Source organism: Perca flavescens, chromosome 15 (genome assembly GCF_004354835.1).
Source record: "Perca flavescens isolate YP-PL-M2 chromosome 15, PFLA_1.0, whole genome shotgun sequence".
Taxonomy (NCBI): domain Eukaryota; kingdom Metazoa; phylum Chordata; class Actinopteri; order Perciformes; family Percidae; genus Perca; species Perca flavescens.
In genome coordinates this window covers 7,670,203-7,695,486 of record NC_041345.1, presented here as the reverse complement: position 1 = coordinate 7,695,486, position 25,284 = coordinate 7,670,203, and the positions used below count along the sequence as shown (strand labels likewise).

The 25,284-nt window shown below is 41.6% G+C and overlaps 1 protein-coding gene across 1 annotated transcript in view; it reads right to left on the bottom strand.

The window, feature by feature from the left end:
- Positions 1 to 3,130: 3,130 nt before the first annotated feature.
- LOC114569312 (alpha-1,6-mannosylglycoprotein 6-beta-N-acetylglucosaminyltransferase B) overlaps positions 3,131 to 25,284 on the bottom strand; it is a 47,244-nt gene continuing 25,090 nt past the window's right edge. The window contains exons 6-13 of the mRNA XM_028599140.1: positions 24,547 to 24,656; positions 22,922 to 22,995; positions 21,567 to 21,734; positions 19,768 to 19,932; positions 14,004 to 14,173; positions 3,868 to 3,999; positions 3,282 to 3,299; positions 3,131 to 3,137 (exon numbers count right to left, since the gene is read on the bottom strand). Coding sequence (XP_028454941.1) covers positions 3,131 to 3,137; positions 3,282 to 3,299; positions 3,868 to 3,999; positions 14,004 to 14,173; positions 19,768 to 19,932; positions 21,567 to 21,734; positions 22,922 to 22,995; positions 24,547 to 24,656 — 844 coding nt within the window. The remainder of the gene's footprint in view (positions 3,138 to 3,281; positions 3,300 to 3,867; positions 4,000 to 14,003; positions 14,174 to 19,767; positions 19,933 to 21,566; positions 21,735 to 22,921; positions 22,996 to 24,546; positions 24,657 to 25,284) is intronic.

Here is a 25,284-nt window from a genome sequence, read left to right as displayed (position 1 = left end):
ATCAAATTTGTCTAATTTTTTTTTTTAGCCTTAGCTTTTGAGGTTGCTTTGCTTTGCATGCCTTGCAAGTTTTGCACGCGACATTGATTTCTGTGTGGCAGACCACACACTTTCTTAAAGTTGTCCCCTGACCTGGCATTTCTATCAGAAATACAGTAAGACAAACAGAAAGGGACACAAAAAGATTATGATAAATAGGGATGTCATGAGAACCAATAGCAGGTAGGTAGGTACACACACACACACACAAACATATACACACATATATACATATATATATATATATATACATATATATATATATATATATATATATATATATATATATATATATATATATATATATATATATATATATATATATATATATATATATATATATATATATATATACATATATATATATATATATATATATATATATATATATATACATACATAAATACACACACACACATTGTGTTTCTACTAGAACATGTTCACATGGTTCATTATTAAAAAAAAAAAACACTTTTATTTTACTGCCCACAGGCAAAGCTGAATTGACAAAGCGCTTCAAATTGATTTTATCTACCAACAAGGTAAAGAAACCCATAACTACGAAATATAAGCTGCCAAAATGAAAAAACTCTTAAGCTGCTGACACACCAAGGAGATTATCAGCCGTTGGACAGTCTGGCGAGGTCAGTGACTCGAATCTGTTCGGTGTTTCCCGTTGTTGATCTGAAATGAAGACAGATTCAGCAACTGCATCACGGCCTATTTCTCCTTAAAATGTTTTCAGAAACACGTTTTTGGTGAACTATTTTAGTACAACATGAGATCGTATTCTCAACGAGCCGCCATGACAGTCTGGCTTTGAATTTCCGGAGAAAACAAACCCATGTGACGCGTTCGTCCAATCAGCTGCCGGTTTTCATTTCTTGGGCAACATTACAGATTAGCGCCGCCTGCTGTTATAGAGATGTTTTACGTCTCATCTCTTTGGTGTGTTCTGTGGCACTTTTGGACCAACACGAAGACTGATCATTTCGACTGACTTTTCTGTCAACGGTCAGCCGTCTGGTCGGTGTGTAAGCAGCTTTATGAAGACGTGGATACAGGCGTGAGAAATCAGCAGAAAGAATGGGAAGACTGTGATCGACTAACCTAACATCATGCTTGACTTTACGTGTGCAAGCATTTTGTTACCAAATCAGAAATCAAAATGTTAATATTAGACTAACGATATTTCTGTAAATTACGTTAAAGCATTTTGACATGATGCAGCTTGTATTAGACAGAATGTGGTTAAATATGAAGGCCGCGCAGTATAATGTTTTCAAGTCCCTTATGTGAAAGAATATACAAGGAATACAATGACAATACTCACTTGAAGACAATAGGCCAATAAGTGAGACAAAAACATTGTCAAAAAAAAAAAAAAAGAATGCCATAGGCATGTTCAAATGTTCATGCACTGTGTTTTTTGGTCAGTAAGACAGTAATGTGAAATACAAAAGAAGGAATAGAATGACAATACTTACTTGAAGACAGTAGGCCTTCTAGAGGAGATCGCAGCGCTGGCGCAAGCGCAAGACAGAGAGAGTGAACGAGAGACAGAGAGAGAGAGAGAGACAGAGAGAGAGACAGAGAGAGAGAGAAAATGTCTGTGTGTGTGTGTGTGTCTTGAAAATATTAGGAATGGCTCTTAAAAGAGCCGTTGGTTTATTATTAAAGGAGGTACTGTAGAGGTGGATGTAATAGGGATAAGGGTGGTTGGTAACAGGAGCTGTCAAAGAGAGGAAAATAAAAACACAACATGGTTATTTATCTTGCAGCAAGCATGAATTTCTCACATTAAAAATACAGAAGTGTATCAAAATGAAAAAAAGATAACCTTGATGGAGATGTTGATTAATGTAAACAATTTGTATTTAGTCATACTCAACATGTAAACTGCATGAATATTAGCAAAATAAGGGACAGTAACGTTTGCTATTTGAGCTCACTATTACAAAGCTCTAACGTTACAGTTCACGAATACACATAATGTCAGAGGTAACGTAGGCTAAAACTATGTTTACAACACTTTACAGCATTATTGAAAGTACGCAAAATAAGGATAAACGATTGCTTAAATAGATCCAACCGGACACGACATGACCAGTTCCGACGGATCGCGTCGGACCTGTCAAGATAGCCTTTCAGCAGCTAACGTTAGAGCTAACGTTAGGTATTCATGTAAATCACGTTACCTTATTAGCTAGTTAATAACCTTCAGCTCTCTACCGCAATGCAATTAACATGGCAACACTCATAGACAATCTATAACAGTTTAAACAAAAGCCATTAATGAATTAAAACTATATAAAGCTAGCCTTTTAGCTAACGTTGGAATGCTAAAACGAGCTAGCGCTAGCTTATTTATGCTACTTATTTCCTAAATCCTTCAATTCCCATCTCTAACGTTAATAACCTTCGGCTTTCTACCACGAAATTAAATTAACATGGCAACACTTACAGGTAATATAGTTAACACAGTTGAAACAAAAGCAATTCATTACTTAAAATACATTAATCTATCAAGGATGTATCTTCCTCTTACCTGGTAGGGAAGGAAGTTGGAATATACTATTCTTCTCTTTGGTCGGCGGGGAATTGTTGGCATTGAGGAAAAGTATCGCCCCCTGCTGGTATAGTACCTTCATAATGCGTGTAATGTTCACGCCTCGGCGAGGCAAACCGTGACACTGACACGCAAAACCCAGTGGACCAGCGGGTGTATTACACGCTTAGGCGTGATACTGGGTTGGAATATTTACACTTGCAAGTCAAAAATCAATTGCTGTAATTCAATCTAAAATGCATCAATGCCTTGCCTCTCTCGTCTGTGTCAGGGCAGGAGAGGAAATTAAAGTATTGGAATTTCACTCAGTGACAGCTGAGGAGTGCTGGCCGATCAGCTGACCTTGGACTGACGCTGATTGGAATCAGTGGAGGTTATCCGCGGCTGCCCTGCCAGGACCTCTTTTTACACTATTCAAAACGCAGGAGAATCAGGATGAATTATTGTAAAAGGAGTTATTTAATGAATCCAGCACCCATCTCCGCCTATGCATTCAACCGCAATGCAGCTACTCAATATAATCTAACAACTGTATTACAGCCCACACCATTATCATGACTTTCACACTGCTATACTGTAACTTGTATATTTACTTCCCAGAGTTGCAGTTTGCATTAAAAGCAGTTTGCATTGTTTTTCTTTGTTAGGATAGAGAGAAAAAAAAAACACTGACTGCTCCAGTTCTGCCCAGCTGGAAAAAAGAAAACAATTACAGAAAGAAAAGAGCTTGTGACTGCTCAGAATTGCGGTTCGTTTCTTTTAGCATTTACAAATAAATGTTACAGTATATTTTTTTGTAGTGCATAACTTGCATAGAGGCTAAGTCATTCAGTTAAGCAGACAACCTACTCCAACTTTCCTATGTGATGCATATAAAGAGCACCTGCAACTTGATTGATCACTGGGTTTCCCCCAAAGGGAGGATTTTGCTGATGCACAGTGAACTTACAGACCTAGTGTCTACCAGCCAGTCAATACGCCAATAGTGAAGTATTTCACCAGAAATACCAGGCAATTATTGGTTACAAAATTGGATACAACAAACAATCACTGCACTTAGAGCTTGACAAACAAATATAAATAAGAGTTTGTGTGAGAGAGACACAGAGAGAGAGAGAGAGAGAGAGAGAGAGAGAGAGAGAGAGAGAGAGAGAGAGAGAGAGAGAGAGAGAGAGAGAGAGAGAGAGAGAGAGAGAGAGAGAGACAGAGAGAGAGAGAGAGAGAGAGAGAGAGAGAGAGAGAGAGAGCAAAAGACTGACTTGTGCTTCCTCAGTGACAGACCCATGTGCTGCTTCATTTGCTGCAAGCCGTGGTAGTCGGTGTAGATGAGGTCAAAGGGCAGAGGTCCTGTTAGAGGACAGCTTCCTCTTCCTGGAGGGACCCCCAGAGACCTGCAGACAGGGCAGATGCAATGTTAGCGTCAAACTGAGCCAAATAGTGTGAACAGTTGCATCCAAACAATCACGGTAATACCAAAGAAGTGGTGAAGCCCAAAAACAAAAAGGAAAAAAGAAAGAAAGAGAAAACGCTGAAAACTGTCACTCTCTGAGAGAATTTGTATAAACAGAAATGACAGATCATTCCCTATAAAAGGACTATAAGAAGCCTACAACTACTGTGTGTGTGTGTGTGCGCGCACATGCAGGTATGACTTGAGTTTGGTCTGGAGAGAAACAGAGAGAAAGAGAGAAAGAGAGAGAAAGAGAGAGAGAGCGAGAGAGATAGAGAGAGAGAGAGAGAGAGAGAGAGAGCTGAACACAGACAGAACTAAAGAACCCAGTTGCGTCGCAAAGCATGTCCGTGTTCTCAGTGAGTCGGCTGAGCCATTTAACCGAACAGTACAGAATTCAACACTACCAGGCACACTCACTCAGTCACTACTCCCTAGGTAATAAACACTTACTGCAGGACAGTAATTGTCATCATTTTGTATCATAATGACAGCTGTTAAGTTGCTCAGAAGAAAACTTTAAAATGTGAAGCATTGAATTGTGGAATCGTAAGCAGAAAGTAGCGTACATGCCATGAACACTACTTTTTTCGTTTCCACTCGAACAAAAAGACAGGCAGTAAATTTAGTGCAGTATATAGTAAATAGGGAGTGATTCAGACATTGAATACAACAAGGGTGCTGTAGGTTTTAATCTAGTTTTAGAATCTTTTATCTTCTTTTCTACAAAAAGCACGCAGGTGATTGACAGCATTATTCTTGCATGTTTATGATATAATCAAAATGTGTTGTATTGATAGAGTATAATCTTCCCTTGTTACTTTCCGTGCCGTGCCGTGAACCAGACGGGCTTGATCTGTCACGGTAGAACATCTACTGCTTAAAGAAATAAGCAATAAATAAAAACCAGACGAGAGCAGTTACAAAAGAGCCTTACAGTATGATGCCACCACCAGGGAAAGACATAAATATAAATGCATTGTCTGCTATGACAAAGTACTGCGCAGCTTCATAGTGCAGTCGGCATCAAGGTAGCACTTGGTTTAAGAAAAACGCAATCAAGTGTGTCTGTTTTCATTACAAGAGAAAGTGCTGCTTTGTCAAACTTCAGCAGTTCTGATGTTCCACAGTACGACAAACAATACAGCAGAAGAAGAGTAAGTGCATTTCTGTCCAATTCTAAAAGCACTTAACTGGATGTCAAGATAGTGTGACATGAGGCAGTTTATAAAACCTTTTTACAAATACAGCAATGGTTACGTGGGACCACCACACACACAAAAACACACACTTGCACTACTGTGCTTGTGAGGACATTATACGCAGCGCTGTTGAGTTGTTGATGACATTCTCTGCACGTTCATGGAGGGACTGTTAACACAATGAATGTAATAAAGATGTGAGAAAAATTCTAGCTACATCTGCTGTAGCTTTCTCATGCAATGCATAACTAATAGATTAGCAGGACTACCAAACCAAATTACTCGTACAGTACGTGGAAAAAAAGGGCTGGATCTTAGATGAAGAATTACAAAATGTAAACTTTCTCTGATCAAAAGGATTTTATGTCAAAAAGGAGAGCACTGTCAATGCTTTCAAAGAAAAGCAAACCAACAGCAATGAAAGCATATCTGTAAAGGAGATGATCAGACTTGCACTGGAGGCAGTGAAGAAGTCGGGAAATATGAAAGCGGTTAGGGTCGTCAAACTGCATCCACTTCATGAAAGTTTTTGCAGCAGTAGTCACAGACCTATGCCCTTATACGGTCGCTTTCTCTTGCTACCTGGCTCAGAAACACATTCTGCGCAACCCAGTGTCTGAAAACACAAATACCTGCAAAACAAGACCCTATCGATCTTTCTTTGGACAGTGAATATATTTAGTCAGCACTGCAGCCTTGTGGAAACAGGCATGGTGGCCGGTTCCCCTACAGCAGATGGGATAATGAGAAAGGGCATGTCAGCCAACGGAGCTTTAAGCTGCGGTTTCATCAGTCAAAAAAAAGGTACACAGCCTGGCAACTCAGTGCTTACACAAACAAAGTGCTCTTTACTTGAGCTGTATTTCTGTTCTCTATAGTGTGTGCAGTATGCAGCCAGGTGGATACAATACAGTCCAGCTGCCAGGGTCTCACCACAGCGAGGCCATAAAACCGACAACTGCAGCAACTTTTTTAAATATAGTTTACAAAGTTATTTACAGAAGGGGGGAAAAAAAGTTTTTTTCAATTTAAAAGTCAGAGACCTTCTCGTAATGACAATGCTAATGTTAAGCAGGTATAACGATTACCATGTTCACCATCTTACTTTAGTGTGTTAGCATGCTAAAAATTGCTAGCATCAACTACAAAGTACAATGCAAGATTTGCCGCAGTGGTTCTTTGGCCCGATGCCCTTTGCTTTTAACGTGCCTGTTGACATCAGTCATACCTTGATGGGCACATGAATTCTCGTGTCTGCAAATAGAGCACCAGTAATAGGAGCTGGTAGTGCCTTTGGTAATAAATGGCTATTTGGTTGACCACTTATTTTTGAAAGTACAAGTGGCTGCTCCACTCCAAGAGCTTTCCTCTTCCCTGTCCTGTCCACTGACTCTTCCACTGTCTCCTGCGTGCTCTCTTCCACTGTCTCCTGCGTGCTCTCATCTAATATCTCCTGTGTGCTCTCTTCCACTGTCCTTTCTACTGTCTCCCTTGGTGTCTTCTCCACAGTCTCTGAAAAAAATTTATTTTGCTTCTTCCCAGACATCTTTGAAACAGACAAATGCAATGATTAATGAAGGCCTATGTTTTGACAGGATATTAAACATTATTGAAATAATATCCAGAGCACTCTTCTTTAATAAATGTAGTCTTAATGTAACTAGAAAGACTATTAATACAGCAATTTGAAATAAAATCCTTACCATACACTCCAACATTTCCCCAAGTTTCAGACAAAGAAATCATTCTCTCCATTCAAGAGGACTGTGTTTGCATTGAAACCCCAGAAGCAACTCTACACAAAGTTATTCAGTGTCCCAAAAGTAGGCTACTCCAGAAGTGTTTTTTAATCCTGGGCAGCTCCTCTCTCTGAGTCTGATATCACGTCATGTCACATTGTCAACATGGTACATGGACACATGAAGCACAACATAGTGGGTCATGCGTCTAATGCTTTTAATAAAACTAAAGGCTTTCTTCTTCATAAAACGTGTCGGACATCATCACATTTTTGTATCCATTTGTATTCATTTACATTAGTAAGCTACAAGACAGCGTCTTTCAAAACATGACCTGGGCGAAAGAGGAAAAAAAAAAATGAATGCATCATTGTACCCAGCACTTCTGAAAATGCACTTCCGAATCAGTCTCTGTCGCCAGCACATTTCAAACCAAACTGACGACCATGCATGTATACTTATCTTTATTGAAGTAAATTAGGTTTAAATCGCCGTCATGCATGAATGAATGATAAGTTTGCAATTTTACACGTAATAAAAACGATGATCACATTACACAAAACTTAAATTGCACGTCAAAAGGACACATTGTCAATATTTTTAGAGACCCCCCCCCCAAAATTTTACAAATCAAATTTTCAGCCCATGTCTTATTAAGGGGAGCCGAGCTCCCCCTAGCTCCCCCGTAGTTCGCACCCTGAGTTTAAGTTTGAATTATGGCCTCTCATAGATTCAAAGCTGATGTGCATTAATGCGAGAGCAGATGCATTAACGTGACTGAGAGCAGATCTGTACGTGTCTCCGCTCCTCACGATCCACTGAAGTTGCTGCTGTTCGGAGGTTTAATTGGATATATGCAAATCCAGGCAAACTTTAAGGGAAGAGTAACAGGATTAAAGTGCATTAAGGAGCCAGGAGTGCGGAAATGAGAGTGCACACATACTGTAACACACAAGCACACATACATACAGTATGCATACACAAGCAGGCACAGACTCCCTTTCTCTCCTTCACATATGCACACAAGATGAAAGGATAAAGCTTTTTTTTTTTAAATCTATTAATCATTATCAACAAATCCCATGAAAAGACCACAACCAACAATATATGTATCCCACTAACAAGTCGTGTCTGTGTAGCCAAAATGTGATATAGCCCATGTCTCCATGATTTTCAGCTCTATTGCCATTCCAAAACTATGAAAAAAGAGCCATCCCGCTGCATAATGGTGACATTATGCTTTACTGTAATGAACAAAGCAAATGTTTATTCCTCTCAGCAGCATAAACACATCCATGAGCATGCTCAGTGATGTCTACAAGACAGAGCTGTTCCTCATACATTGAAAACACTAATACAGAGTTGTTTCAAAATAAATCACTACTGGATGTGTACAAGTTATATCCGGCTCTGGCTGCACAGACAATAATTGTGAGAAGGATTCATTTGTCTTTTATTTTAATTCAAAGTATGAAAGTGAGCTCTACAACCTGCTCAGACTTCAGAGAGGAGGAATAAGTGGTGAGAGAAGGATGGTAAAAGAGGAAGACTGCAAAAAGAAGACCAAAGGTACAAGCCTTGCATATACTGTATCTCCTGACACCACTTGACAACCACCATCGGGCACAAATTCTCTGTTTCACAGCTGGCCACTGGCACCATGGCAACCCACCAGTTTGGGGAGGGAGGGGGAAGGGAGAGAGCCAGAGACAAAAGAGTGTTAGAGACTCCATAGTCGCACTGCATTGCCTCTTAAAGGAAGGGTGTATGTCCAACAGTGAGAGGAATTGGCTGTGGCAGATTTGAGGCACATATGAGGGGTTGGGGTTGAGGCTGGGGGCTAGGGGTTAACTGAGGGCTGCAGGGCGGGTTCACAGTGTGAGGGGAATGACATGGGTAGAGAGGAGAGTTGATGTGCCACTGTGTGTGAAGCCGGCCCCGCCAGAGGGAACAGAGTCTGGCATGCTAATCAACCACTTGAGACCGCAGGATAACAGGAGGAGACAAAAACTCAGATGTTGACGCTGTTGTGATCAGATACAGCTGTAGTTTGATGTGTAGTATCTGGCTAGATTTCAGCTCCCGAAAATGGTCGCCGTGACGCAGGAGCAACGCTCTTACTAACTTTATGTTAAACAGCTGTGTTATGTATAAAGAGTAACTAGGGCTCATTATTTTCAGCTTTTATTAAAAAAAAAAAAATGGAAATATATCTGCATTTATGAGGACAGGAACATCAATAATACAAACATCTGCGGTAAATTGTTGTCTTTTACTTAATAATGAGATGGAATGAAGTGCAAAATCAGCAGCTCAATTGTATTTTCTCCCCATTTTTCTCCTCAGTTTCTATTCTGGAAGTACTTTCTGAGCTGTCAACATCACAAGAGGATCTCTTTTTTTTTTTTTTACTGCGGTAAACAAAGTCCCTATACTGCAACATATAACAATTTTGGGTGCAAAAGGAATTTGTGGGTAAATTGGTTTAAACCTTTTTGGTGATATAAAAAAAAAAAAAAAAGAATTGTCCTGTGAAAATCTGTAAAAAAACAAAAAAAAAAACCTGAGCCTTAAGAGTAACATATTTAGAAAAACTGGCCACAGTATTTTGGGCAGCTAAATGCTCTATAGTAATCAAAATTAAGGAATAACACACAAGCACTTCACTGTTAACCGTATTCAGTTACCATACACCATTGTGCTGAAGACATATCCGTATGAGGTTATTTCACTGGCTGCTTTCATCAATACTGCAGTTTTTACGTTTCATCTCAAAGCATAGAAACAACGGCACATCAATCAGAAGGCTGCAGGGTGAGAGAGTGTCAGCACTTATGGAAAGGCACAACCTGACACGCAGCATAATTAGGCTCTTTGTTGGAGCTTCGAGAGAAAACGCAGCTTTGATTTCAAGTTTTTTTACCCTTGAGGGTGCCCTGCACATGCCTGTCATTACTCCAACTGTTCAGACTGGTGGATTACAGACACCATTGACCCTCGATTTGACATTTGTTGAATAACTCTTTCAGGTTACTGATCACAAATTCAGGCACGTCGGTGTGTTTGCAGGGAGAAACGAGGTGAAATTCCCCGATGTCTGTGTTAATGTGCTCCATCAAGTGAAGCCCACTAGACATAATTGATAGAGAACCGCCATCAGCAAAATGTCTACACACAGCAGCGCTCATCACATCCAGCATGTTAAACCAGAGCCTGAGACACTAGTGTGTGAAAACAGTAAAAAATACATCAGCATGAGTAAAAAAGAGAAGGCAGAGAGAATCTGAGAACCATCTCTAGATCACAACAACTAGGTGTCGGTGTGTGTGTGTGTGTGTGTGTGTGTGTGTGTGTACATTACTTCTCCACTCTGCTTCAGAACAGGTGAAACCTGACAGTCTGCAGCTACCTCAACCCTCGTTATTCTCTCCCCTTCTCTTTTTTTCTCACTCCGTCCTCCCCCCATCCTCCATTCCTCAGGTGTTGAGACGGCATGCTCTGTCGCCGGCTAATTACCCATGTCACTCTGGGAGAGGGTGAGATCCCCGAGCGGAAGTGACAGCTGTCTTTGCCGCTCTGAAAACCACCGTAGGGCCCCCTCAGTGTGTGACAAGTGCCGGTGTTACAGACTGAAGTGATGTCACAGCCAGCTCAATTACAATAAACTCAGGACTGGGCTTCTTCTTTTGTTCTACTACTACAATGTCTCTCCCTTTATGTGGATCTGTCTTCCTTGCTTCAGGACTGAACTTCCTGTCAACAAGGTTTGCGTCTCAAACTCATATGTCAATGTCTACTCTACACTGCCACCATTTCTCTTTTTATGGAGAATCCTGGGGGTGATGATAGCCTGGAAATCCAGACCCAAATCCGAAAGATTAAAAGGTCTGGCAATGAGTAATGAAAATGGACCAACTCGAGGGGCGGCACCAAGCATGCATTTGAAAATCTCACTGCACGGAATTGGATAACACTACGACCAATCACAACAATACACAGGGTGACGTATCCAGAGCCCCATACGCTTAGATACCAGCGCCGCTAACTGGTAGATTAAATCCTTGCCGTATCCGGTCGGCAAAACAGCAAAAACATCCTTCTTGCAAAGGAACGATTCGAGCGCCGTCTTCTGTTCCTCTTTTAGATAAAAAGCCAAGTCTAACTCGTTCATTGTAGCGGCCAAAGCCGTTTCAAACAACTGGTGTTCATCCGTAGCCATCTTGCAATGTTGACTAATGACTTCGACGTCGCAGCGCTGTCGTCATCCATTTAGCTCGCCTCTGCCCCACCTATATCAGATACACCGATGTGATTGGTGCAGCTCGGCTACAAGGGCATAGTTAATGAGCATCATTACTCAACGCCAGAGTGGCTCGCTGAGCAAATTCAAATTGTGCTCTTGCGAGAACTCAGAATTTCCAGGGTAGGATGATGACGCAATTATGGTGCAATAATAAAGTAAATTAGTAAATAGATACAAGCCTGAGGGGATCTGTAGGAGCACAACCTCCATAACAATCTGTCAATTTGATAGCGTGTGGGAGAGTAGGAGTAGGAAGGAGAGAAATGTTCCCTTTTTCTATTCATCAACAGTCACAGTAAGGGGGATTTATTCATTTATGGATGTTCAGCATCTGCCATTAACTGGTCAATTTCAGATGGCAATAAATAAAGAGTGGATATGTACACTTGGTTGGGCATCGTGGGGAGAGGGAATATGGTCTGAGCCTGAAAAACCTACTTAGCTTCAATTTCAGCCTTCCATTATATTTTCTCTGAGGCTGAACATTTAATTTCCTGCTGAATAAAGACCAAAATCAGCCCTAATGGAACGCCACAGCAAACTTATATAAATATACATATAATCTCTCAATAAAGTCTCCCTCTCTCTGCAGACTTGAATGCGTGCGCGCACACACAGACTTGAATGCACACACAGACTTGAATATACACACACACACACACACACACACACACACACACACACACACACACACACACACAGTATTCATCTGTTGAAAAGTATGAGCCCTAGCCTTCACAAGTCTTCTGCAATTTCTTAAACATTTCTGATGGTATTCCCAATGGAGACAGACTGCAGTGATTCAATACACCATGACACCAATTAGTGAGGTAAATAATCGCACTGCCAACAGAAGCATTCCCACTGCGCCATCTTCCCCACATCACTGATCTCCCTAGTCTATTCTTATGGAGGACGTTGTTCTGCACAGTCTGAAATTGAAGATCAAAGGGCAGCCCTAACTCATCAATGCCCTTATCCTTCCCTACAGCAAGGGAGTCAGTGCTCAATAACAAGTGTACATTATTAGCAGCCTGTCTGCGCCAGCTTCACACCATCCACTGGCAGAAAAGAATCCACAGCTAATCTCGTCTTGTACACCGTCATTTTCCTGACCAGCCAGCGTGAAGCCGGAGCAGCTCTGAAAGATCAAGCCACTGAGAAAATTTCCGAGACAGGACTGGACCCATCTGCCTTCTCAACTCCTTTCATTGCACCTCGCCAGTGTGACAATCAGTTCTTATATTTTTAGATGAACCCATCTGGTTTGACTGACTGGGAGGCATGCTGTGTATATATGTATGTGTATGTGTGTGTGTGTGTGTGTGTGTGTGTGTGTGTGTGTGTGTGTGTGTGTGTGTGTGTGTGTGTGTGTGTGTGTGTGTGTCAGTCAATGTATTTGTGCTGATCTAAATTATAGAAGAGAAGGTTTGGTTACTACTTTCCTCCTGGGCAGCATGTGGAAAGATGGAATTGGAGTTTAGGATTATGTTAAGTTATGCATATAAGCACAGTTAGATTGCTTTCCTTTGGCGCGCGCACACACACACACACACCAAAACATACATGCTGCCTCAATGAAATCAGTTTTACTGCTTGATCTGCATCCAGCTCAGAGCCACTGTTCCATTAGTTTCTGTGAGTTTCATGTTCAGAGCTGTTTAATCAGCGATGTAAATTCCAGAAATACTACTTCATAACAAGAGAGCTTATTAAACACATTAATTTATGTGTTTGTTTTCATGTTAAACAGGGCAATGGTACAGCAGTTCTATCGATGAGTCTTGGTTGTTTATAACCTAGGTAGAACACATCAGTAAAGTCATATGTTGATGTGCAGGGTTAAGTTTGAGATTAAGATTTACTTCTCTCTTCAGTTGCTGCATGTCAGATATTAACCAGTGAGTCTGGATGTGTGTTGAGTGGTTATGTAGAGACAAGGATCACACTGCAAGGGACTCCACCAGTTTAATGGGATCCACAAGTAACTGCAAACAAAGTATTTACAAGCTTTTCCTCATGCAAAATGCTCTTTGAAGAGTTCAACTACCAATATATATGTGTATGTGTATATATCTATATATATATATATATATATATATATATATATATATATATATATATATATATATATATATGTCTATATATATATATAGTGTGTAGATGTATGTCTGTGTGTTTATATGTAAGTTTGTGTGTGTGCGCGTGTGTGTTTGTGTCCACTTACATAATCGTGTGTGTGTGTGTGTGTGTGTGTGTGTGTGTGTGTGTGTGTGTGTGTGTGTGTGCGCACTTGCATAATCATTTGTGTGTGTGTCGAGCCACAAGCCCGTTATAGCACTAATAGCTGGAGAGTCGCGGCAGGAAGAAGGTGCACAAACTGTAGAGATGCTGTCAAGCCCTCAGGCTAAAACAGCACTCTGCAGTAAGGAGAAATAGCTTATCTGTGTGTGGCCAAAGGTGACTGAAAACAGTGTGTGGGCAACCGCGCCATGATTGGACTGCCGGTTACCGGCAAAGCTTGAAGAACCGACAACAAAGCACAAAACAACTAGATGATTCTTGGAGCCCCAAAGAATCTCACATTAAAATTGGACGGGAGAAACATCACCACACAAAAGCAGAGTATTATACATCGACTGCAGCAGTTCTACCCACAGCCTGAAAATAACAGGATCAAAGAGTCCAATGTAAAACATACCCGTGCAGCTCCTTGAGGGAAACCGAGATCTTGACGTTGTGTCCCAGCACGTGGAGGGCTGTGAGGATGTCGGCCCATTGCACCATCTCACCCAGAGGACCCCCCTTCAGCACTTTGGGACTGAAGACATCCCCAGACTCCTCCGTCAGAAAGCCCACATGAACTAGAATCTGAATGAAGAATAAAAAGGAGAAAAGTCAAGGCATTGTGTTTGTGTGAATTTTTGTTTTTCACTTTTATTGTACGGATCAAGCCATCTCTTTTATGATTTTTGTATTCAGACTATGTCCATGTCCCTTGAGGTGATTAACCGAGATTTTTGCGAGAGCAAATTTCACAAACGCTTCAACGGATTCACACATGAATAAATTTAGATATTTGGCATGGATCGGTGAGGTCAAATTCTAAATAGAATGAAGTATCTAATGAAAGCGAGAAAGCAGAGTGACAAGCATAGTCACACCAACGTAACTCCTAAGAATACAATCAACTGCGCATGGAGTTGAAATGAAAATTGACCTGCCGAGGGCTAATTGATATTCAGAACGATACCAAGCGGTTTAATTGCTGATGGGGAAGAATGGAATTTTCAGACCGTTGACTGTGCAATTAAATCAGATTTCTTTAATTAACAGATGGCAGCATTTAATTTTGTCTTGAAAAAAAACTTTCAAAAAGACAATTTTATTCATCTACTAAACCACACATTTATTCACCAGCGAGTTCTCTCCACATCTTACTGTAGATATCAACATGAACACCCTGACACCGGCTTGGACAGACACCAGTCGTCACGCTGCCCCTGCCTTCCAAATGACAAAGAGAAAAGACTAGTTTTCAAATTTCCCCTGAACTATCCCCCAAAATCAATTTCTGAATAGAGTTGCATATTCATGTTTCACTTCATATCAATAAGGCCTGGTTTAAAAATGTGTTAATGGGGGTTTGAGAGGCGTCAAGTTATATTATTATCTAGACTTTCCCCATGTTTCACTGGCTAGTCCAGTATGTATCCGACTAGGCTGAATTGGTTTTGAGTGCTTTTCAGACTTAAATCTTACAGTATAACTAGATATGGCTCAATCCCTTTTTTTCCAGTTATACTGTACTAACCAGTACATGCTGTTTAACGAGCTGAGGAGCTAATTAGCTATATAGCCTGCAAACTGACTTTCCCTAGTGAATGTATCTACAATACGATACGACTTCATTGTCAGGGCTGAAATTCTTTTTGCATCCCTGGGTAGCTCATATTAAAAAAAAAAAAAAAAAGGACAAACATACATACAGACATACATACATACATAAGTATCTTTGGTCACTCGTCATCATGTTGAAGCCATTCCAGTTAAAGTACAAACCAAAACACAACTGAGTATTAGAGGGTAAAGTAAGAGCTGGATATGCTTTATTAATTTAGCATTAATAAAGCATATCCAGCTCTTACTTTACCCTCTAATACTCACTCTCCGTGCACGCTAAACAGCGAGACAGAACAGACGTTTAATGAAAGAAATCTCTCTTCTCTACAAATCTGTCCATTTCTGTTTTCTTAACAGCGCTCAGTGTTTCAGCGATGGAAGCCAAGCCTGCAGGATCTGGTTAAAATGGACAGTAACTATTACTGTCAAACCACAGCTCTCTCTACAGTGGGGAAGAACTTTGGAAGAGCAAATTGTTATTAACAGAACAGGCTTTGATTTATCCATCTGAAAACTGGCCAATGAAAGAAACTGATGAAAAGCACACACAGCAGAATGCCAGGATACGTTCAGCTCGTTTACCAAAAAACAAAACACTACAAATTAATGCTTTTCATTCCTCGTGTTTCTTTTAATCTTTTGCAGTATCAAGCAACTTTTCTTTTTCTTATGGAGAGCTGTCAACACGTTCGGAGTCAAACAATTTGGTGAAATTTGGATCTACAATGCAATCTTCAGCATGTTTTACTATACCTGTGTTCTATTAATATGACACTCCATACAGACATGCATGTAAACATGTCGCAGATGTCGGAAATGAATGGGGCTTCGAGCAAAAGAAACATGAAATGCTTCAGATATGGTTGCTTTTTTGTTTTTCTAAATAAACCATTTTATTCATATGGAAATTATTTGGTTACAGTACATTTTCTCCCTGCAGTGCTGCATGTTAACAGCTGTTGAATATACAGTATGTTCTTAGCAGGGTGCTGACTTTGACAGATGTAGCGCTAAAAAGAGGGACATAACCCCAAAATGAGGTAAGATGTAACAAAGGGAGAAAAAAAAAATTTACATTATGGAGGTCAAATGTCTTGGCCATAATTATACTAATGATTTAGTATCATACCTCCATAATGTTTTGGGCAGTCTCAAGTGACAGTTTAAAAAAAAAACGAAAGCTCAAAATTGAACCAAAAGAAAAGGCTGCGATTTTTTGAACCTTTACTCCCTTGTGTGGGTAAAGCTCCCAAAACACTGGATCCTACACTTCCCATAATGCAACTGGATAGCCTTCCAATAGACCTTTCCTGTCTAGTAATTGGCCACTTCTTTCAAACCCCACATCTCCAGTTAGTAAAGCAGGAGATGAGCTGCGCCTCGCCTGTAAAGTGGACGAGAGCAGGCGGCAGCAGCAGGGAGCGGTGACAAAAAGCTGCGGTAAAGTCGGACAGTTTCCAGCCGATTCCAGCAGCCTTCATGCTGAACAGGAAGTCAAAGAAACACTCACATCCTGTTAGGTCAGATTCCGATTTAATAAAATGTTATCAGACCCATATATCAGCTTGCACACAGTCTCCAGTTGTTCCTATTAAGACAGAGCAGCTGTCAAAAGGCTCTACATGTGATCTGTTGCGGATGTTAATAAACAACAGATTGTAGATAATCCGTAATCAAAAACGGATTTAGTCTCTAATTTCTAAACGTCACTCTCAAGTGTCCGGGTTCTCGGTAGTAAGTCGGACTCGTTTCAGGTGAGGGTTGGCCTCCGCCAGGGCTGCGCTTTGTCACCAATCCTGTTTGTAGTATTTATGGACAGGATATCGAGGCGTAGTCAGGGTGGGGAGGGGTTGCAGTTTGGTGGGCTGGGGATCTCATCGCTGCTCTTTGCAGATGATGTGGTCCTGATGGCATCATCGGCCTGCGACCTTCAGCACTCACTGGATCGGTTCGCAACCGAGTGTGAAGCGGTTGGGATGAGGATCAGCACCTCTAAATCTGAGGCCATGGTTCTCAGCAGGAAACCGATGGAATGCCTTCTCCAGGTAGGGAATGAGTCCTTACCCCAAGTGAAGGAGTTCAAGTACCTTGGGGTTGTGTTCGCAAGTGAGGGGACAATGGAGCGGGAGACTGGTCGGAGAATCGGCGCAGCGGGTGCGGTATTGCATTCAATCTATCGCACCGTTGTGACGAAAAGAGAGCTTAGCCAGAAGGCAAAGCTCTCGATCTACCGGTCAGTTTTCGTTCCTACCCTCACCTATGGTCATGAAGGCTGGGTCATGACCGAAAGAACGAGATCCAGGGTACAAGCGGCTGAAATGGGTTTCCTCAGGAGGGTGGCTGGCGTCTCCCTTAGAGATAGGGTGAGAAGCTCAGTCATCCGTGAGGAGCTCGGAGTAGAGCCGCTGCTCCTTTGCGTCGAAAGGAGCCAGTTGAGGTGGTTCGGGCATCTGGTAAGGATGCCCCCTGGGCGCCTCCCTAGGGAGGTGTTCCAGGCACGTCCAGCTGGGAGGAGGCCTCGGGGAAGACCCAGGACTAGGTGGAGGGATTATATCTCCAACCTGGCCTGGGAACGCCTCGGGATCCCCCAGTCGGAGCTGGTTAATGTTGCTCGGGAAAGGGAAGTTTGGGGTCCCCTGCTGGAGCTGCTCCCCCCGCGACCCGACACCGGATAAGCGGACGAAGATGGATGGATGGACTCTCAAGTACACAACATGTGTTCAGTACAGAATAAGCCTTTTAATCAGACCAGTAGCAATTCAAATCTCTCTGATTCTAAAACAATAAAAGGTGTATATAAAACTTCATCATTTTGAGTCGATTCTGAAACAATCAGCTGTTAGATCAGCTGAGAGGCAGGCGTTCCCCAGCATGCCCTGGGCCCGCCTGGGTCTTGCAGTCTGTGAAAAGCAACTGCGCCGCCTGCATCTCCAACCTGAGGCCGCCTTGATCTCGTGAGGTTATCGTTGCCCACATGTGCATGACGTCAGAGTAAGTCGGGATCACCGGCCGATCGCTGGTGATCGATTCTACGCAGACCTGGCTCATCTCGAACGAGCCTAGTGTTAAGTTTCCCGCCCATGCAGAGATAACCCTGACGACATCACTGTGACATCATTGGGGTTATTCTTTCAGACTTAAGAAAGCTCCTCCAGAGCCACGTAAGACATTAAACAAGATTTTTCACAAGTTGATTTGGACTCCTTGAACTGAACAAAATGTGTAAAATGGGGTGCAGTGTCCCTTTAATGGACGATTAATGGAGACACTGTATACATCATGAATACGATTACTGTATATTCTCCGGTTAATACTATTGTACATACAGTACTTTTCACATTGATTCAACAGATGTGAAGGTCTCTCAAATTACGGTATGCTTATTTACTGCTCACCTATAGTGTGGGTACTGTATAAAAATAGTGTTGCTACGAGGGTGTTGTTGTGCCAAGATTTTACGGTGTTAGTCATATGTTCGTCAGTGTAAACGATCCCAGGATGTCAGGCAGTGATAAGAAACCTTATGTTGTATATAAATGGAAGTATAGGGTGGATTAGGTAGAGAACCACACTGAGAGCTGCAGACATTGCAGTGGAGTTATTTCATGCTCTTATAATCTATGTGGGTGTGAAACAAATTGGATGGATTGATTGGTTGAGCGTTTAACAACCGTTATTTTAACCACTTTATTCTGGACCAAAACAAAAAGCACAGCTCAAAGCAAAAGAATACTGCTGGCACCCCACTGGCAGCAAGACATGAACATTTAAACACCAAACAAATCATCTTGTGTCATCAACATATCAAACAGCCACAAAAAGGTAAAAACAACTCAATCAAGGGATGAAAGTGTAGCAGTGAGTGAGGGAAGTTCTGCACAATAGTGTATTATTGCATGTAACATACATCTAAGTGATAGACATTGGAATATTTACAGTATATTTCTACTTTAAGATTTTTCTGGGTTAATTCCTTACAAGTCATTTTGTAAAGGTTTTAACATACACGCCCGGAGGGATCTAATGCCATCTCATCAGACGGCAGCAGGCAGCACTCTTTGACACTTTGTGGAAATGTCCCTGTAAATGTCAGTGGTGAAAGTGCACTAAAGCCAATAAATGCCAGCTAGGGGTCCCTTTGCACCATTATTTACTCTGTCTGCCACTCAGCATGCTGCGATTTACACACACCGAGAACTGAAGATAAAAGAAGAGGTTAGTCCAACAAACTCACAGCTGTTCTGGTAACTTAGCAGCCGAGCATTAAAGGACTGTCTGGCTTTCTGATGTTTGATCCAAAACATCCTGTGCTAAGATGTTTACCCTTTAAAGCCTAAACAGATGGATTTAGATCAAATTAGGAGCTGAGGAATAGTTTTTTTTTTTTTTTTTTTGAGTTACAGGAAATAACAAGAAAGAAAATCTGAGCACTTTTTACTGGCTCGGCATCTTGCAACCACTTCGCTTAGAAAAGATTAAACTACAACACAGACTTGTTCTCTTATCCCACACTTTCATCCTCCAGTGTGCACAGAAGCATAATGTGTGTGCTTCATATTCACCCTTTTCTGCTCTCTCCAGTGGTTGCGGAGCTTGTCATCCAGCCGTCGAGCAGCGGAGGCCCACTGTGCTGCCATTCTGCGTATGCGTCTCTTCATGAAGCTCAGTGATTCCTTCCCTGCGCCCACCTGCTCCAGCAGAGCCCCGATGTCAGACTGGAAGACAGCCTGGAAGACAGGAACAGAAGTGTAGAGAACTTCTGATGTGGCATTCTCATAAGCCAGTGCTTCATTTTCCTTATGTAGACTAAGAACAGGCTGGTATTCAGATTGATAACTTGGCCTGAAGCAGAAAGGGTGGGATACTAAAAAAACATAAAAGTGGATATCTTTTTATCAGAGGAGACTATCGAGCACATAGAGGCTGTCATATCATGTTATCTGCTAGTGCCCTTGGGCTAGGCCTCTCAGACAGGTTGCCTGAGGGACTTCTGGATCATCCTCATAAATAGTCTGCTCTCATTTTACATCTCCTCCTATGCCCCACTATAATCACTGCATCACAGCGCAATACCAGCATATGAGCTTTAATCAATGGAATAACTGCATGGTGGAGCACAGAGGACTTAGAAATATACAGAAGAGAAACTGGTGCACACAGACTGCCTCTCCCAAACACACAAAAAAAAGATTCTCTCAAAGACAAAAATCAATATGTTGAGTTGTACTGTACTCTCACTATGCAGATGAATTATTGCTCTCAAGAGCAACTTGTGTGTGCCACAGCAAAATGCAGAGAACCCAAGGGGAGCCTTGGGATTAGTCTCAGTGAATACAGGCTGGCAATTAGAGCAGAAGGTAGAACTGCAGAATGAATTCACATCAGGTCCCATCGTGCGGGCTGTACATTAGCCTACTCTGGGGAGAAAGAGGGAGGCAGGGAGAGGCGAAGGGTGAGATAGACTTTGCAGAGTGATTGTAAACACAATGCATCATGTGCTGATGCTGAAATCCAAAATCAAATGACGCAGAAAGGCAAACAGCAATGAAAACTGGGGATGACAGCCAGCATCCTGTGAAAGTGGGTATTGAAATTCTCCCGGGAGCTATTGATCAAAAAACAAAGTAATAAATGCTCTGTTTCAACTTGGGAAATAAGTTTATAAGCACTCCGTAGCATCAGTGTCAAGCTACCAAATCTACAGTGGCAGTATTTTAACAGAAAAATGATTTTTAGCATTCTGCCACTTAGATTTGTCTTTTGTCATTTCTCAATCGACTATGACTAATTATGCAATTTCAATTTTATACCAGCTGCCTTGTCATTGCTAAATAATGGTCATATGTACATTTTTTTCCCCAGTATCTCTTTTTAGGGCGGCTGTGGCTAAGAAGATAGAGCGGTGGTCTACCAATCAGCTGTTCGATCCCTGGCTGTTGCTGTCTATGTGTCGAAGTGTGAATGTTTTTTTGATGAGCAGGTAGTACCTTGTATGGTAGCCTCAGGAACCATATGAATGTATGTATGAATGGGTGAATGCTGGCTTGTATTGCAAAGTGCTTTGAGTGGTCGCAAAGACTAGAAAAGTGCTATATAAATGCAGTCTATTTACCATCTCTTCACACTGAACATGTGTGAAACTAACCTGCAGAGACAAGGACATGCCTCCCACTTGAGAAACCGGCTACTGTGTTCCTGGCTGCTTGTGCTTTCGAGGAACTTGGACTAAAGATTCTGCAGTAATTATTTCAACTCTACTGTATGTCAAACTGTTGCCCAGTGCTCGGTTCCTATTTTCCCCCCTTCAGCTAACTGTGTTGTTGTGGAATTAAAACAAATGACATGGAGATGTTGTTTTAACCTGTCTCTTGGGCGGAGGCTTCAAGGTGGGTGTAGCTGTCTGGTTCCTCCAGGCCAGTGGGGGGCAGAACCACTCCACCTCGCTCAGGTAGACGAGGAAGGAGCAATCCGAGCCGTCCACACCATAAAAGGTATAGCAAGGGTCTGAGGTCCAACGAGCGCGCATCCACTGGAAGACAAAGACCCAAAGTATGCTCTTAGGGCACTAGGTGTAAGCAAAGTCTTACATTTGACTAAAGATATAAAAAGGTGACATCAGAGGCCGGTTAAAAATACATCCCTTATGTCCTCTCATCACTTGCCTGTCATTCTTATTCACTCTCACATTTTAACTTTAACTTCAATGTGATGCCTCTGGTCCTTTGTGAAGTACATGCACAGGAAAAAAAACAAAAAAAACAGCCGTCTGGCTTTATTAATAAGATGTTATCCGGGTTGAGCTGACATGAACCTATGATGCTAAGTAGTCAAGTACCACTGATAATAGACAGAGTTTTAATGGGTTCCCCCTCACAGGTGAAGTCAGAAAAACAGTGTGGAGAGGTCATGCAGTGTGGAGAGGTCATGCAGCAGGGTAACGTGATGAAAATGTTAGAAAGAGAGAGGGGGCAGATTTTGTTTGAGACGTTCAGGTCAACTCTTTTTCCGACATTCATTTAGGCTGCAAAGAGTGGACATCCAAGGGAAGCAGACAGGATACTGAAATATTGAAAATGTCCAGTTTTGTTATTAGGCAGGAGGGCTTTCATGAGGGTGTAGGGAGCTAAAGGAACATCCTATTATAGTGCATGCATATGGCGTCGGAGTGGGACTGCCTGGCATATTTATGGAGGCCTACTTCATGCATAAACATGATTGTGATACTAAGAATACACAATGGTGCACCTTGCACATGTATATTTTGCACATATTCTACGGCTTAGCTACATCTAGCTATATATATATATACGAAATGTGTGAAAAAACAGAAAGGTGCATGTTTTTTCACACATTTCGTCTTCAAATCTTGAGCTTTTCTTACATTTCTTTACCGATTTCCACACACACTTTGGACATGCTGTATCGTTTATGCTTGTATTGTATACACTACAATTTTCTGCTGTTGCTACTGCGGCTATAATTCATACAGTGCACACAGTATATATGCAGTGTGTTCATAAACCCACATTTTGTTTTATTCTTTTCTATATATTCTGTTTTTCTTTGTCGCTCAGACAAGTACTCCGCAAAAGGAGCCTTTATACATCCTCTTATCTTATACAAAATGTATGTTGCACCAAGGTGAGTCACCAAGAAAGGACAATGGCTCATCAGCTTTCTGTGTGATATGTTTGGACTTAAGATATGAAGACTTACATTCATCTTGCTGGGACAGTCCGGATAGCGGGGATCTTTAGGAATCTCACATTGTCCTAATGTTCCATCCTTGACTGGAGAAAAAGAAAAACGCAGGGTATTTATCAAAGCCTATACACACAAATACACTCCAACAAAAGACCACATGCGTCAGACACCAGCACGAATCAGCAAAAAGGCTGCACCGTTTAGCGGTTTTGTTTCCAGACATGGCACAGACACAAAAGTCAAAACACAAAAGAGGAAGGTGATAAAAACATGGAGGCAAGGCAAAAAATAACTACAGTGTTTTTACATCTTTGGTCGGTTATATCAAAGCATCCGTTTTGTTTTCCATTATCTAGAGATTCAATCAGATTTTATGTAAGGTTTAATTTAGCAACACAGCAACCAGCTCTGTACAATTTATATGTATAAATAGACTGAACAGGGCTTATAATGATCAAACTGGTCTTTACAGCTCTTCCCTTGAGCATTAGGTCGGTTTGTCTTTTGCATTAAAGCATACATCCTCCTGTCTTTGGATTAAACAGAGATAAATGAGAGAGCTAAAGCCAACCAGCTCCTGTCAAAGCTTGGCCTCCCCTGCTGAATGGCTAAGACTGTTCCATCCCACTCACTGGATTTACTATAGATAGATTGCATTAGCAGATTCATAAAAATCGTAATCTTCCCCCTTTCTTTCTTGCTCCCTTTTCCTCCTCATCCATCCCTTTCCGCTGCTCTCGCCCTTTTCTTTCTGCCTCTCCTCTCCATCCTTTTCCCCCTCTTTTCTTCTCCTCGAAAGCCTAGTGAGCCTAATTAAAGGAGCAGTTGCAGCTTCTCCGCCAGCATCCTGCCAAGCGTCGAAGAGGACAATCACACAAATAATTGCCAGCCATTCTGTCTGATTATCATGATAACGGCAGACCTCTCACTATGAAAAGTGCTACTGCCTGCCGCTGTCAAAACCCCAGCCCGGTTCAGATCAGCCCTATTTAAATTATATCAGGCATTATGACCATAAGCAAATTGTCTGATACATTTTAATGAGAGAGTGAGGTGAATGGTTTTCAGTCATGAAGTGCAATGTTGCGGAAACAGGAGTGGAATTGAATTGTGAATTGAATTGTGAACTAAATAGCGCTGTCCGATGCCTATTCTCTGCCCCAATAAAAAAAAACATTGAGAGTGAATGCCAATAAAGAAAGCTGACAGGCCTGGATCACATTAACTAGGCCGTAATTAATCACCGTGATTTAAAAACCCTGTAGTCGTGTGGTTATGATATGGCAGTAACAATGGAGAACTCTACTGTGCTGCACAGGAGCTCTTGCACCCTGACACAAACAGTGGCTTGCTATTTGAACAGGTAATGTGCCATGAATAATGTCTGTCATGTTCTATATGATGGACCAGAAAGTCCACGCATAAATTGTTCATTCAAGTGTTAGGCTGGATCCAGGCTTGAGAGTCGGGTTTATGTGGGCAGAGGGGAAAAAAAGTGTCTTCAGATTGGATGGCTTTAGGGATTGGACAGGGGGGATTTATCGGAGGGGCTGCAGTTATAGTTGGTATTCTCCCAGTGTTGAGGGGGAAGAATGTGTGTGTGTGTGGGAGTATTTCTTTTTCTTTTAAAATGGTACCTCGGTCGCTGGCCATGCTGCGCTGCAGGATCTGCTCCACCCTTACTGCCATGTCAGACATGTTCTGGGCTATGGTCTGAATCCGCTCCAATAGTCCTATAGGCTGAATCCTAAAACACCCAAAGGAAAAAAAGAGAATATCTGAAATTATTCCAGCGACAACCATCTTCTAACGACCTACATTCTCTTCAAACAGCAATCAGGCGCCTTCAAAAGAAAGAGGACGCTATATTTCTTTTATAGCTTCCTTCCTTACTTCCATCCACCCAGTTGTATTTGTTGTTTTTCCACCCTTCAGTGAGCGTAAAGTAGTGGAAGAAACGCTAATTCTTGAGAACTTGAGGCATGAAATCGAAAAAGCTTTTAAAAACACTGACAGATCATTTATTTGTCAAGATAAAAAAAAAGTAACTCTGCATATTAAAGCATGTCCCCGGGGGAAATGAAAACAGAAGAAAATTAGGTTGTTAGCCAATGTGTTTCACTGCACTTGACCTCTGTGGCCAATAAGCTGTTGGCAAAACAATCAGGAAGCAATAGTTACAACAGAGAAGGATATATGGGGGATGAAACACAAAGAGAATAAAGATAAGACAAGAGAAGGGGTTTGCAATATACAGTATATGCAGTGTTATAGTTCCAAGAGATTTTGAAAATCTGTAACATGTCTCTGAGAAACGGAACAGTAAATGATCTGAAACTTGTTCGGCCTAGGACCTCAGTCTTACCCCAGAGCCT